At 34.7% G+C, this 14,896-nt stretch overlaps 1 protein-coding gene across 6 annotated transcripts in view; it reads right to left on the bottom strand.

Annotated features, from left to right (window-relative positions):
* The window catches only part of ESRRG (estrogen related receptor gamma), a 686,396-nt gene that overhangs the window by 51,102 nt on the left and 620,398 nt on the right, over window positions 1-14,896 (bottom strand). For 4 of the 6 annotated variants that reach the window (XM_072647828.1, XM_072647830.1, XM_072647829.1 and 1 more), the window contains 2 exons: window positions 7,881-7,991; window positions 4,133-4,315 (listed from right to left, as the gene is read on the bottom strand). In XM_072647828.1, coding sequence (XP_072503929.1) covers window positions 4,133-4,315; window positions 7,881-7,991 — 294 coding nt within the window. The remainder of the gene's footprint in view (window positions 1-4,132; window positions 4,316-7,880; window positions 7,992-14,896) is intronic. The other 2 variants (XM_072647831.1, XM_072647827.1) reach the window with 1 other exon arrangement.

The following is a 14,896-nucleotide window of genomic DNA, read 5'->3' as shown; positions in this document are numbered from 1 at the left end:
ATGGAAAGGAAAAAATTTCCCACGTGAATTGTTTGTTTCTCTGATACCTAATATTATTTTCAAGAAAGGTATAGAGCAGGATCCATAAATATATATAAGCCACTTATATAGGTCAGCTAATATGGGTGATGTCTTTCCAAACATCCCATGAAGCAGCATCAGCATCTGACTAAGCACCTTCAGCATTCTGCTAACGAAGTTACAGTACATAAGAATATTTTAATCTGGCACAAAGAACAATAATAGATCTGACTGCTGGGCCGATAATCTTCTTATCACACCCTGTGAAACCTAGCTCTAATATTTGACTGAGCCTCCATTACTAGGCAGCCCATTCTCAAAAGGCCAACAATGGAAAGAGAATGAAGTGCAGTGTGCAAGTACCTCCATATCTACATAAAAGAGATTAGAGGCGACAGCGTTCCATTTTACAGCTCAATCATATTGTGTTAGCATGCGCTTATCCGAGCGCGGATGAAATTGAAAGAGAAATAAAAAAAAGAGTCAGGCAGATAGGAACCAGAAAAGCGAGGCATGAGCAATTTTCCAAGGATATAAAAGGATGCTAATGGCGGGGCCCTGTCATTCTTAAGAAGGGCTATTAAGGCACCATCATCTGTTCTTGTGCCCTTACACTCCTCTAACTAAAGTCAAGCATTTCCTAATGCCATTTTGATCTTTTTCTTCTTGAGATAAGGCATGGTCATGTTTCATAACAACACACTTTCCATTTATTTGATTTATTAACGCAAGTCAACTAATTCTATGGAGTGATAAAAGTCATTCCTTCCACTATAGTCTTTTATTCATTTCTTTACTTTTATTTGGCAAAATCAAACTGTGGAGGGTATGTCTCAGAGTTGAGAAAGGTGCTAGAATTTACCTTTGGAGATGAGCTTAATTTTCAATTGAGCCACCAATTATGAAACCAAGATAGGAGGAGAAGAAGAAAAAAAGATGGAGTTTGCAATTTTCTAAAACTTACAGCAGCAATCTTGCACTTTATACTAAGAAAGCTTAAGTGGAAATTAAACAATTAAGAGTTAAGTTTTGAGCTAATCTAGTAAGTGCAAATACACTTAAATTCTGAATCTATTTCTGTTATTGGGAGTGTTACCCTATTATTATCACAGTTCTGTTTTTTAATCAAGATATATGGATAAATATTTGTATGTGTGTAATATGTAACACATTTTCACTTTTACATCTCTATAATACATTATTTCCCTGAACATCCCCTAATATGCTGCTGGTCTTGACCAGTGACTTGAACTATAGTATGAGACCTGACCCTTGTTCAATTCAAAGTCATCTTCCTGAAACTAAGAAAACTATATATACGGTATGGGGTTTCAGCAATGACTGCGCTATAACACAAAAGCTCTAGAATTAAGAGCCAAGAAAGCCAGGTTACAGGCCCTATTCTCACATTCATCAACCATGTGACTTTGGGAAAATCATTTAATCTCTTAGGCCCTTTGAGCTTTCAATTTTCAAAACCAGAAAATTAAATTACTTTTTGTCTATAATCCCACTGAGTTCTAATAGTATATCTTTCTTTATTTTTCAATTAAAAGGGAATTCTTGTTTTGTTACCCTGAAATTTTATGACCCCTTTAGCAATAACTCAGGACATCCTGGAAATATAGCAAAAACACCGTTGGAGATGTTGAAGATCATAAATCTCGAATCTATCAATAATACCCTCACAATTCTCTACAAGTACCAGTCTTTGGCTCAAAATCAGCAGCATTTACTCACAGTTAATGTAATCTCTATTTCCAACCCCCATTCTTCTTTGTCACCAACCCTTTACAGCAGAAGTATGAAAATCGCAAGCTGTTGGAGTAGAGCCTCAACCAGATTAAAATGTAACTGGAAAATTTTTTAAGAAGAAAAATTTTTTTAATACCAGACAACACAAATAATGCTAATTTGTGGTTTTCTAAGCCAGTAAGTGGTCCATTTCTATTAAGTTTAATACCACTGTTGCAGTAGAGTATAAGCTTTCTGAAAAGCTTATTTTTTGGTCATCAGAAAACAAAAAGAAACTTTTTTTAATTCTTATTTTTCACTTAACATAGAAAGAACAAGATTTCCCCAACTCTGCCTACAAAACAACAAATGAGGGATTTAATTTTGGTTATTCCATTAAATTGACTGACTTTTCAATGTTTACTCAGTGGAACTATCTTTCACATATTTCTGAATCCCCAAAATTGATAACACTGTAGAGTACGTAACAGACTCTTAATAAATGTTTACTAACTATTGAACTCTTGGGGTTTTTTGGCATTATATCAATAGAGCCTACAGCCAAATGGTTATGTTACCTTCTTCTGACCTCAGCATAGCCGATGAAGATTATTGGTTGGAAAAAAAAAGAAAGAAGCAAAAACAAAAAACAACAAAACCAAAAGCCCCCAAATTCTTCACTGTCTCTCATTTCCAAATTATCTTACATGTAGGCCTTATGTGATTAACCATAGTTCAGCATTTGACAGGTTTCTCTTTTGTCATGGGGGTTTCAATGACTTAAAGATTCAAATTTCTAATTTCTAATTTCTCTTTCTTTCTTGTATGAAAGCCACAGATATGCAATTTTAAAACAAATGCCTGAGCAATCTTGTGCCTGAAATCTCACGTGGACTCTACATTTAATAATCCTGAAGGTGGTATGATCAAAGAAGAACACACTCTCAAGCTCACCTATTTAACTAGTTTTGACTTAATTTGGGGTGCTTTATTAGCAAACAGTGTAAGACAAAGTAGCTGGTATAATACAGAGTGATGTTTAAATTAGTCTACAATTTGCTTGGGCTCATCTAGAACTGCACCGAACAAAGCCATTCAGAAATGTCAGCTGTGTTCCTAACCACTGTAACAAATTGTTGCCTGAATGCTGCACACCTAATGACTTCAAATTAGCTTCACTGCGATATTGCCTGACAGTTCGTTACGACTGTTAGCAACATAGCTGGCGTATCATGACCAATAAATTGGTTTCAGTGTGGGCTGGGAAAGGGACTTCCATCAATTTGATTAAAGAAATTACTGTAGCATTCAAAGCATAAAGACAAACTAGTTTAAGGAGACAGAAATAAGTTAACTGTACCAGAAAAACATTGCTCATGATTCAAAAGCTTGTTTATAAACCATTTGTGGTACAAAGTTCAAGGGAAAAAAAAGATCATTTGGGTCCAACATTGACTATCTCTGAAATTGTAGTTATACGCTTTTTGAGTGAGGTGACAGGATACTCTTTATGTTAGAAAATATGGGAAATTTCAATTTTTAATTCTCAAATAACACCAAGAAAAAATTAAATGTTTATATAATTCTTTACCAATTAAGGATGTCTTTAAATATTTTGTCCATAAATTGTAATATCCGTAGAAACTAAACATTTCTTCAGCAAATCAGAACGGTGTGCATGTGTGTGTGCACGGGGAGTCCAGGAGGAGGGGGAGAAAACAAGGGGAAGAAAGAGAGAGAAAGAGAGAAGGGGGAGAGAGACAGAGACAGAGAATATATGCTTAGTACAGATGGCCCAGAAAATGAAAGAGGGTAAAATTCAAGCCACTGCTAGAAAGTAGTAACCTTTTTTGAATCAGAAAGCAGCTAGGTTCAATGACTATAAATCCTATGTCAAGGAAATTTTTAAATGATATTTACCTTTTTTGTTGCATTCTACCAAACTTTTTAACAGAAAAAAAGGTTTTAAATCACAATAAAATGAAGTTGGCATAAATATATCAAGGTATTTTAGCAAAATGGCAAAAGTTCTTAATTAGAAAATCATTTAAAAATGTCATAACATTTATAACTTATCTTTTTAAAAAGCTATCAAATACAGGTCACTTTGTAAATTAATAATTGCATGATATTGCATGGGTTTTGAAAGAATCACGGGGGCCTTTTTCTTCTCATATCATCAAAAGTCTGCAAATGGAAATTTTGAACATGTATACCTATTGAATAACATAAAGAAATATATAAATCAGAAGACCACACAATCTTTTTTTAAAGGCTAGAAGATTCTTTTGTTTTTGAAAAGAGTTGGAAAAGTCAAAAGTGAGGATTTGTTCTGGTTTCGTTTTTTCATTCAGTGTTTTTGCTGCTGTTATTGTACCTGGAATATGCTTAGCCCATCCAATGATGACCACCAATTCTCTGTCAGCCAGGTCACAGAGGGTAGTGAGAGCTTTGATGTCACTGTCTGGAACAGTAGGGTCAGGCATGGCATAGATCTTCTCCGGTTCAGCCACCAGCAAATGTGAGACAATCTTGTTATCTGCAGGAACGGACCAGAGCACTACAACATCACTAGTAGTATCATCCTCTTTTTTCTCAACCATAAAACATTCTGTTTTCCTAAACTAACAGTGAATAAGGCATTAGCTTACAAGTATTCACATTCATTTTGAAAATATACTTCTTCTAAGCAGAACTTAACACGACCCAATCAAAAACTGTGCCAATCAATATGAAATGGAATAAAACCAATTCTTGGTTTGCTTGCTGAAGAATGAGACTCTGTGTCTTATAAAAACATTATTTCTTCCAAATAGGTAGAAAGGAAGTGCTGCCATATATGTGTTTTCAATATCGAGACTGTTATACCATGGGGGCTAAGATTTATAATATTTTTAAAGGAATGCTCAAAAGCAAACGAATAAAAGCTATGATATAATGTGGGTTAGAGGTGACTGCTCATGAAAAGCATAGATACCAAAGTCATTAATTGTCTTAATTCCTTTAAAAAGGGCAAAGGTCATAGTCCTTCTGTCTGCCTAAATGACTGATTATATATAACCTCATCTCAGTGAGATGTATTAAACAGAGGCTGATTTGCCCCATATAATAAATCCCCATGAAAACACACTCTCTCTCTCTCTCTCTCTCTCTCTCTCCCTCCCTCCCTGACACATACACACACACACACACACACACATTTTCCAAATAGAGCCAATACCAGAATGAGAAAGCATTTTAAAATATTTCTCTCCTTAAATGTGCACTTGTCTCTTTAGTTCTAGTATCCTTTTCATTAATTGTTAAGCTCTTCTTTTGTCTCTCTCTTTCACATTTGTGCATCTGAAAGTTGTGATATATGTTTAAAAAAATCCTACATAAAATACACCAGAGCCAAATGGAAAGCATCACATCAAATGTGTTTTATTGCTTTGGGGCATGTGAGAGTTTATGGAAGGGGTTGTAAAGCCTTGCTAACTGAATAATTTCTGGCTGGCCCAATTTTCATTGCCTGTGAGAACCTCAGCATCTTTTCCATGTGTGGTTTACATTGATTTTAAAGGAGATATGAATGGGTCAGAAAAAACCTGGATATTTGATTATTACTGCCTTAGCTGAAAGCCTAAACACAATTAACATTTATAAACATTGTTTATTTCTTTTCAGTTTACAGAAAACTTACACTTTTCCTAAAATAAAGGAAAATGTATATATCCTAGATATTTTCTTTAGTTATAATATCCTCCCTCTGTCACAGGAATAAAAGGTAGATTTTTCCAAATTCGTTATCATCTTTTCTTAGTCATGAAGTTCAAATCATCATAAATATGGATGTCACCAGGAGCTCATTTATAGAAGAAAACACAAGAAACTAAGGCTCAAGTTTAGGTTTTGAAGAACCCTGTGTTGTCCAGTCCATTTTTTTCTTTGTTTTTTTTTTTATTCCCCCCAACCCTATAATATGAGGAAGATATTATTCCATTAGAAAACTGGTTGTTTTCAGATGATGTGGGGACATATTATGTATTTTTAATTATATTTGGAAAATTTCAGGTTTAATTTTTCTGACAATATAGAATGAAATCTTTGGGCAGGTTATTACACTCTGTATATTAAGGGAAATAACCAAGAAAAGGTAAAAAGTAAAGTGGATGAAATTCTAGTCATTTCATCGTAGGGAAAAACACTACTTGTATCAAAGGACACTTAGAATGAAGGGATAGAGAAATTTAGTTTGTGTTTAAAAAGGACCATCATTCAGAAAATTGAATAGCCATGAGCACTGTTTCTAGGTAAATCTTATTTAATGTTTCCTAATTAGAATCAATAGAACCCAATTTTCATTCCTGTGCCTTTGTACCGCACAAACGATCAGTCAGGGTCCAGAAAATCTCCCAGGCTACTTTCTCAACAAAACAGATTCCCTGTCTCTTGACACTTATCTGACACAATCTGAAAATTAAGTTTTATAAATGTTTGTTACAAAATCACACTAATTGGATGAACTAAGGAAAATTAACATACAGGCCTTTAGATAATGAGTAATGATTTATTAGAAGGGTAGTTTATTTCAGACAAATGAGGCTTGCTGAAATTGCTATAAGCTTCTTAAAGGTATTGCATCCCATTACTTCCCAGGATTCTCAGCACTGCACAAGGATCCTGGGAAATTCCCTTATGATTCTGACTTTAATATGAGCACTGTTAATTTTTCTTTCAGAAGGGAAACTATCAATGGTTTTTAAGTACATGTGAACATAAAATAAATGAGAAATAGAAAACCTGTGCAATACCAGCTCCAGGAAACCAGAGCTGTAATTAAACTAAGCATTAGCGTTTATTAAATTTTATTGTATTATCGAAAGTTTTTATTATAATGCATAAAATCTGCTTAATGCATACCCAAACTATATTTACAGAATACTAACAGCTCATAGAAGCTGCAGAAAAGATGCCAGATTGGACAATTGAAGGTATAATCAACATAATGTTTTTTGGAAAGGCATAAGGAAACTATGCCATATGTTCACTTCAGCTACAATTTCATGTAAAACTGGTTGTTTTTCTTCTGACGTGGCTAAAATGCCTTTCTGCTTATAAACTGAGGTCTGTTGCATTTGCTCCAAAGCCCTCCAGATTCTCCCCAGTAATGTGCACAGCAGTGACCCCTCCTGGAGGATAATGAGTTTGAAGGAAACATTGGTGAGTGGGGAAGGAAGGGAGAAGAGCTAGGGGTTTGTTAAGACTCCAATATGATGGCTGAACTGTTGAGACAAACTCCTTAAAACCGTATTACTTGTGGATTTTGTGACTGAGACAACAGAACAGGAGAATTCTATTCTCAACTTTCAAAGCAAACTTGAGATGTGTTGAGCTATTTCAATTGATGTATTTTTCAGAAAACTGAAAAGGTTATTGCATTCAATCTATACTGAAGTTATCTTTCATTAATGATAACGATAATAATAAAAGAACAGAGTTTGTCTTTTAGTAATGTACCAATAACATTGTAAATTGCAAACTGGAATTACAAAATCATGGGCTTTTAAAAAAATACTTCATACTGCCCATATAGGCACTTTAAGTGGAACTGCCAACCTATGCTTGCTATTAGTGTGGCAGCAAATTTTTGTTTTAATCTGTTGGTAGCTACTGTGTTAACCTTCTATATCTTCAAATTAATGAGGCTCCTAATGTATTTTCATTGGGACATTGAGCAGTAAAACTCATTTAGTTAGTTAAAACTACAAAAATCACTTTCTTGTGAAATCTGAAACCAGCAACTCCAATGAGCTAATGATCACAGTATGATTCATTCTATGTACCACAGAAAATAAAGACAACCTGGAAATGTAAAATTTGCACTGCATAAACTGCATATTAACATACTTTAAAAACAAGACTGAAAAGGGTGTGAAACTCACAAAGCTTTTGATACAAAAATTGCAGTTTGCTAGATTATATTTTGCTATATAACCCTAATATCTTTTTAGCTAACCCACTGGTAACAAGTGCCATAGTCTTTATACAAAATGAACTACTAAAGACAATGGCATGGGCTGATACACTAAGTCAAAAGAAAAGCATTTGTCTGCTGCAAATTCCAAAATATCTAATGTACTTACATGGCTTTTTGGCTGGCTGAACCAGCTGAGGGTTCAGGTACGGGCTATTCTCTGCATCTATTCTGCGTTTGTACTTCTGGCGACCTCCACGTACTCTATCAAGACGAACCCCTAATGCAAGAAAAAGAAAGATTCTGTTATACTGCTGAGGTAGTAAGCAATCTTGGATAACACAGGGGAGAGTCAAGTGAGAAGCATCTGGGGTCTCTGGGACAGGGAGAGAAATACATAGTGTTACATAGGGCTTAGGGGACATTGGAAGTTACACATGAAAAAGATGGTCCACAATAACACTGTTCTGTTCACTGAGTGTTTCTCCCATCTACACAGTAATTATGATCTCATAACAGGATGTGGACGAGCATAAAGTTACATTTTTTGTATCAAAACAAATGGTGGATTATCATTACAATTTTTAGATTCTTGAAGCTGTTGTGCTGATACAGATTATACATAGCAATCTCTATCATCTCTGGAAACCATAGGCATAAGAAAAATGTAAACAAGAAGGCAGGTTGGACAGGGAAAAACTTGATACACCCTGAGATAGTCAACCATTATTGCCCTAATGCTCCTAGAGTCACTTGCTTAAAAAAATAAAATAAAATGAAAATAATATTACTAATACTGTCTACTACTAAAATACAAAAATCATGGGAAAGAGAATACATTATCTATGTCTTGGAGAAAAATAACTTAAACAGACTCCATTCTAACACAGAATTGGATGGAAAAGAGGTCAGTCTACAAGGATAAGGATGACATCTAAGATTTCATTGGGAAAGGGATTTCCTGAATGTGAGAACTTCCTCTGATATTCACACTGGGATATTCTTGGCAACTTAGGATCCTAGAAAGTACCTTATTTGACTGAAAAGTTCAGTGACTTCCCCATGGTAACACACAGCTAGCATGTGTCAGTGCTAAGACTTAAACTCAGGTCTTCCTGCTTCCAAGGATGGCTCTCTGTTCACCAGACCAAAGTGTCTAATTGCCTCTCAGCAGATAGAAGGAGGAAAAATAGAACTCTGGACCCTTGGGGTCTAAAGGGAAGTGAGGCAACATAAAAGTATGGAAAATGGAAGAACAATTTTGGGACAAATAACTTCAGGTCACTTGGCCTGAATTTTATCCACTATAAAAAGTGAGGATTGGATTAGATACTCTGTCCTTTAAAATTGTAACTCTAAATATAACAGTTAAGAGTTTGAAGGGTAAAGTCATATATTCTGAATTTCACGACTGTGGCTACATGTATACAGTAACTGAATACAACATCGGCAGGGCCTAGGACCTAAAGAGGCAAGGTATATGATTAGTGTTTCAAAAAACAATAGCTGCACTGACTTGAAGTGGGGAGACAAACATTATTTTTAAAAAGTTTCTTTTTTTTGCAGTATTATTTTTATTATATGGGCACAGCCCCACCATGACCACTAAACATTCCCACAGTGTTTTTTATTTCTTTTTTTTCAAATATTTAAATTTTTTCTGATTTCATGTGAAAACATTTTAATATTTCTTTAACTGAGTTCCAAATTCTTTTCCTCTCTCTCTCTTCTCCCCCTCAATGAAAAGATAAGCAACTTGATATGGGCTGAGCAAAATCATGTTTCTTCAGAAAGAATTTATTCATATAATGGGAATTAACTGAATTAAATATCATTATCATTCTTTACTAAATCCTTGACCTGTTTCATGCATGTGTCAATGAAAATACAATAGTGCTGAAGAATTCAACATGGCCAATTCAAATTCACACTGGTGTTTTAGGGAAACATAAAGATCAAATTATCAGGGTATCAAAAGGCAAAAGATTTTCAAGTCTATCTAGCAAGCAGACATATTCTGGTAAGGCAAGATATGAACTTAGATTAAGACTAGATAAGACAGGTTGTGTGGCTGTATAAGTGTACAGTTAAATGAAATCAACTCAGTAATTTCAGGGGATATAAAAAAATTTAGCAAATAGGAAAGCTAATATGAAACCTGAAATTTTACAGCATAATTTATCTTCTGAAAGAAATACTCAACAGTCAAAAATCTTGCTACATCCTAAAGATATTATTCTTAGTGAAGAAATAGCTAAATAAATGATCACTGCCAAACATTTTAGGCCCAGGATTTTATTACAATTTTTATCCTAACCCTTTTTACATTGAACCTAAACATCCTCCTTATTGTTTCCAAAATGTTCTGTGCTTTATCTTTCCAGTTTCCTTATTTCCAAAAGCTTCTCCTTCTAATTCAGCATATTTTTATGAATTCTATAAAAAAGCATTTTAAAAAGCATATATCTATTTGAGAAACATTTAAATTCTTTGGTTACTAAAGGGTTTTCTGCAAATATAACTATTACAAAAATAATTTTTTTTTGCTCTAGGTGTTTTGAACCCCATGATCCTTTTATTCTCAACTTTTCAACTCCCTCAGCCTGCCTGGAAAATTGGACTAAATTTCTGGCTCCCTGAGTTCTGATATGCAAACATTTGTTTTTTTCTCCAAATACAGATTTACTTGTCTTCAATTTTCAACAATCACTCCCATAAGTTTTAAATTTTCTCCCCCTTTCTCTCCAAGATGGTATGCAATCCTATAAGGGCTCTACAAAAAACAATGCTATTAAGCATGTTTTCACATTAATTATTGTAATGGTAATTTAAGTGGGAAGAGCTTTTCCATCCCTTACTGGGCTCATGTGACCTGCCTGGGACACATGGAAGCCTGAGTCACATGAGTTAAGTCACATGGAATAGGAAGAGGTGGAGGTGGAACAGAACTGAAAGGAAATTGGTCAGAGAGCAGTCAGAACCGAGGGAGAGAGAGAAAAGGAGGCAGCTGGCTAGTGTAAGTGAGAGAGCTTGTTTGTGATTTGTTTCAGGGAGTTGGTTTGTGGGAAGCCTGGCATGCAGAAGGCTTGGGGATAGCGTTGCCCTCTGCATTGTCATTGTGTATGGATTTCTTTGTTACTATGATGGATTTGGCTTTCTGATGTTGGGATTTGGCTTTCTTTTGTCTGAATAAATGTTTCAGTTCTGTCTTCCATGTAGAGAGTCTGTTGTATTTTGTGATTCAGAATTGCAGTGGGATATTCATGGCGGCCACAGGCACTGTGAATATTGCATTGGTGCTACGGTCATGTTGCATAGATTAATTAAAATGAGTGGGAGAAAGCATGAGTAAAATAAAACAAAACCAAACATAACACAAGAGAAAATAGTCTGCTTCATTCTGTGTTCCAATTCTATAGTTCTTTCTCTGGACGTCAATGGCATTTGGCATCATGAGTCCTTTGGAAATTTTTTAGGTCCTTGAATTGCTGTAAGGGCTAAGTCTATCAAAAACAGTCCTTGCATACTGTGGCTGTTACTGTGTACAATGTTCTCCTGACTCGGCTCACTTCACTCAGCATCAGTTCATGTAAGTCTTCCCAGGTCTCTCTGAAATCCACCTGTTCATCATTTCTTACAGCACAATGGCTTGCATTGCATTCATCTACCACAACTTGTTCAGCCATTTCCCAATAGAAGGGCATTCCCTCGATTTCCAATTCTTGGCTGCCACAAAAAGAACTGCTATAACTGTTTTTGTACATGTGGGTACTTTTCCCATTTTTATGATATTTCTAGGGATACAGCTCTAGAAGCGATATTGATGGCTCAAAGGGTATGCACATTTTTATAGCCCATAAACATTTGCCTTATTGTGCCAGGGTGGGGACTCCTTGCAATAACTTTACCATACTCTTCCAGATACCTTCCACCTCCTCTTCAAGTACTCCATTAGAATGTAACCTCCTTGAGGATCCACTTTTTATCCCAACAGGACAGAAATTTTGGATGATGAAAGAGAGAAGTCAAGGTAAAGTCTTAATCTGTACTGCTTTCCAGAAATTATAGGGACCAAGAAATATGTTGGACAATAGATTTTTAAAATTTTTGGCTTATGTTTTTTAGGTGTTTATCAATGATAATAGCCCTCTAGATCAATTGCCAGGAAAGTGATCTCTGAATTATAGAGGGGCATATAAATATAGCAATGACTGATAAACATCCCTCATGCTCCCTTGTTACCCTCCCAATGTCAGGAGAAAGGGACAACTTTGTACTTTGGGCAAAATGTACTGTGGTGAACTTTGGGGAGAACAAATATATGATGAGTCTCAGAGGATGGATAGGCATGGATAGGACATATTTGTATTGTTGGTGGGAACTCTTAAATTGACAGGATCATGGATCTATTTAAGTATTTAAAGGTAAGGTTTTATTATTATGATTCCTAATAATAGCTGTAGTCTTAAGTGGTTGAGTAACTATACAAATAAAATGGCAGTACTAGTGGCAGTTACAGTAGCAGCACTAACTACAATTCTAAATACTAATTCTTTTTAATTTCTAGTTCTACTTTAAAAAAATGAAGTTTCTTTTAAAAAGAGCAGATGAAATTCATTGAAAACTTGTAAAACTTCAGTGAGACTTAAAATTAGCTGGTTCCATGGTTGGGATTTGCAGGCAAAGGTATGAAAATATGTTTGGCTCCTTTACATACAGTTCAGCTGTGCAATGGAAATGTTTTTAGTTAAGTTATTTGTTTTGTGAGTTTCTATCCTGTGCCTAACACAATTAAAAGAAATGCTAGAAATTTCCAGAATAAATACACCTAGAAGAAAGTCCACAGATGTCTTGAACCAACGGATGAGTGAACAAGTATCCATGAAACTCACCACTTTCATATTTGGGCCTGAAACAGACACAACCCACCTAATGTGTTGTCACTTAAAGGAGAAAGAAATCCAAAGATAAATAATTTGGCCCAATATATATTGGGCATAAAAAAGCAAAAGGAGGGCTGAAACCATGTTATGTATAAGCCTTTTTAATTTTTTTAGTGTCAGGTGCTTTCTATATGCCTTGTATCAGGCTGTACTAAAAACTACATCAACCAAAGGAACTGGAAAATTATCAGTTATGGTCTTTCAATATGATGGTGTAAATAAAGGATGATATTGTCTAAGGATTAGTTAGGAATTAGTTCTGATATGTTTATTATAAATGTGCAACATATGAAATGAAAGAAATCTGTTCTTTCAGTTCTATAGAAATATATCCATAAAAACACAATCATGTATGAAAAGAATAAAAAGAATTCATCTCTAGGTTGAGTCATTTGGTTTCCATAGTTTCATTGAAAGGAATCAAAACAGAATCTTATAAGTCATGGAGTTATCATCATGCTCAATGACCTCTCACCAGAACCTTGGACGCCGTCCCTGGAATGGCAGGCTCAGATGTAAGTTTTAGTCTTGTGAGGTCTGGAGATGGGCTTTCATGCCATTGCCTGCATATTTCCATATCACATCACTCATTCCCATCGTTCTTATCCACCTTTCACTAAAACATATGACTCTTCCTTTGGGATACCAGCTCTGAGTGCTCATACTTTATTGGCTCAGAAGTTGGCATTCATATGACTTCGTAGCTATACCAGGCCATTGGGTAGCTCTTCCTTACTAGTTCTCCTCTATATATTGTATTTCCTCATTAGAAACCTATCTCTTTGAGGACATGGACTGTTATACTTGGTTTACATCCCTAGCTAGCCCTTAGCAAAGCACATGCCCACATCAAGCTTCATGTACCAATATCGTTTATCAGCCCCGCCTTGAGAATGCTCAATGTCACTTGAAACGTGCTATTATGTGCATATACTTCGAAAATGCAAAAATTAACATTTCATAAGTGGCAATTAGTTCCAACAAACAAATATATTTTTCAAATATTTCTGAGAATTTACTTCCTATTTTGTTTAATATTTAGGTAAAACTAAAGTTGATCTTACCAGTACTTTTGAACAATACTTAACCTTTCTTCAAATTTTGACAAAATTAATGGGTGAGCCTATTTGCAAACATGCATATAAACTTGTAACAAACACTCCCATTCAAAAACGTTTTCCTTCATTTTATTATGAACTTAAGAAATAAAACAAGTGTTTCTGTAATATAGTAGACTAGAAGAAAAGATTATACATGAAACAGCATGATTATATACAAGTTGCTTATTCCTTTTAAATATATAAAGTTATCCTATAATTTTCTCTTCTCTAATACTTCTATTTTACTAAGTTACTGAAGAAAAGCAAAAGAAGATACAGATTATACTAAGATGTTTTAAAATGCTTAAGTAAATGTAACAAAAAAATAAGAAACCACATGCTGAATTATGAAAAATGTCTTCCCAAAGCACTTAAAGAGAAAGTTATAAAGTGAACTCTGCATAATTCAGGTATAATCCTCTTCTACTCAGGAATAGATTTCTGAGATAAAGGAAATACTGCAGAGGGTAGAACTGTGTTTAATCAAAGAGTAAGGGAACTGAAGTTTAAAATAAAATAATATAAATCCATCATTATTATATACAATGTTGTACTTCTCTATATTTTCACAGACATACATTTAAGCAATCCTTTCTTTTCAATGGAAAACAAGGTCACATGAAATATTCAAAGAAGAAAAAAGTGGGAAAGATAAAAAGACGTGTCTCTAGTACCTCAAAGATACTTCCCAGATACTCCTCAGGAAGTCAAAAACAATCAGTCCTATAGGAAGGATGGGTTCTATTACAGACAATGGATAGTGAAGAAACTCAGATGAAGTCACATAGCTAGTAAGTAAAAATGGAAATAGAAACTGAGTCTTCCGACTGCTAATCTGAAACACTGTCCACTATACCATGCTCCTATACCAAGAATAAACAGATTTAAAAATATTTTTAAATGCTATGTAAATATGTGCTAGGAATGTTATATATATATATATATATATATATATATATATATATATATGTTTATATGTTCTGTCGTGTCCCAAACATACCAAGATCACTATCTCTTTACATCACAACCATTCAATATGTACTTCCACAACAACTTAGTTTTACGGTAAACACTTAGTAAAGTGGCAAGCATGATGAAGTTTGGCAAAATTCAAACCCTGAAACTTACTAACTCTGGGTTTA

Source organism: Notamacropus eugenii, chromosome 2 (assembly GCF_028372415.1).
Source record: "Notamacropus eugenii isolate mMacEug1 chromosome 2, mMacEug1.pri_v2, whole genome shotgun sequence".
NCBI classification, from domain to species: Eukaryota; Metazoa; Chordata; class Mammalia; order Diprotodontia; family Macropodidae; genus Notamacropus; species Notamacropus eugenii.
Note: the sequence above shows the minus strand (reverse complement) of the source record. Positions and strands in the feature narration are given on the sequence as shown.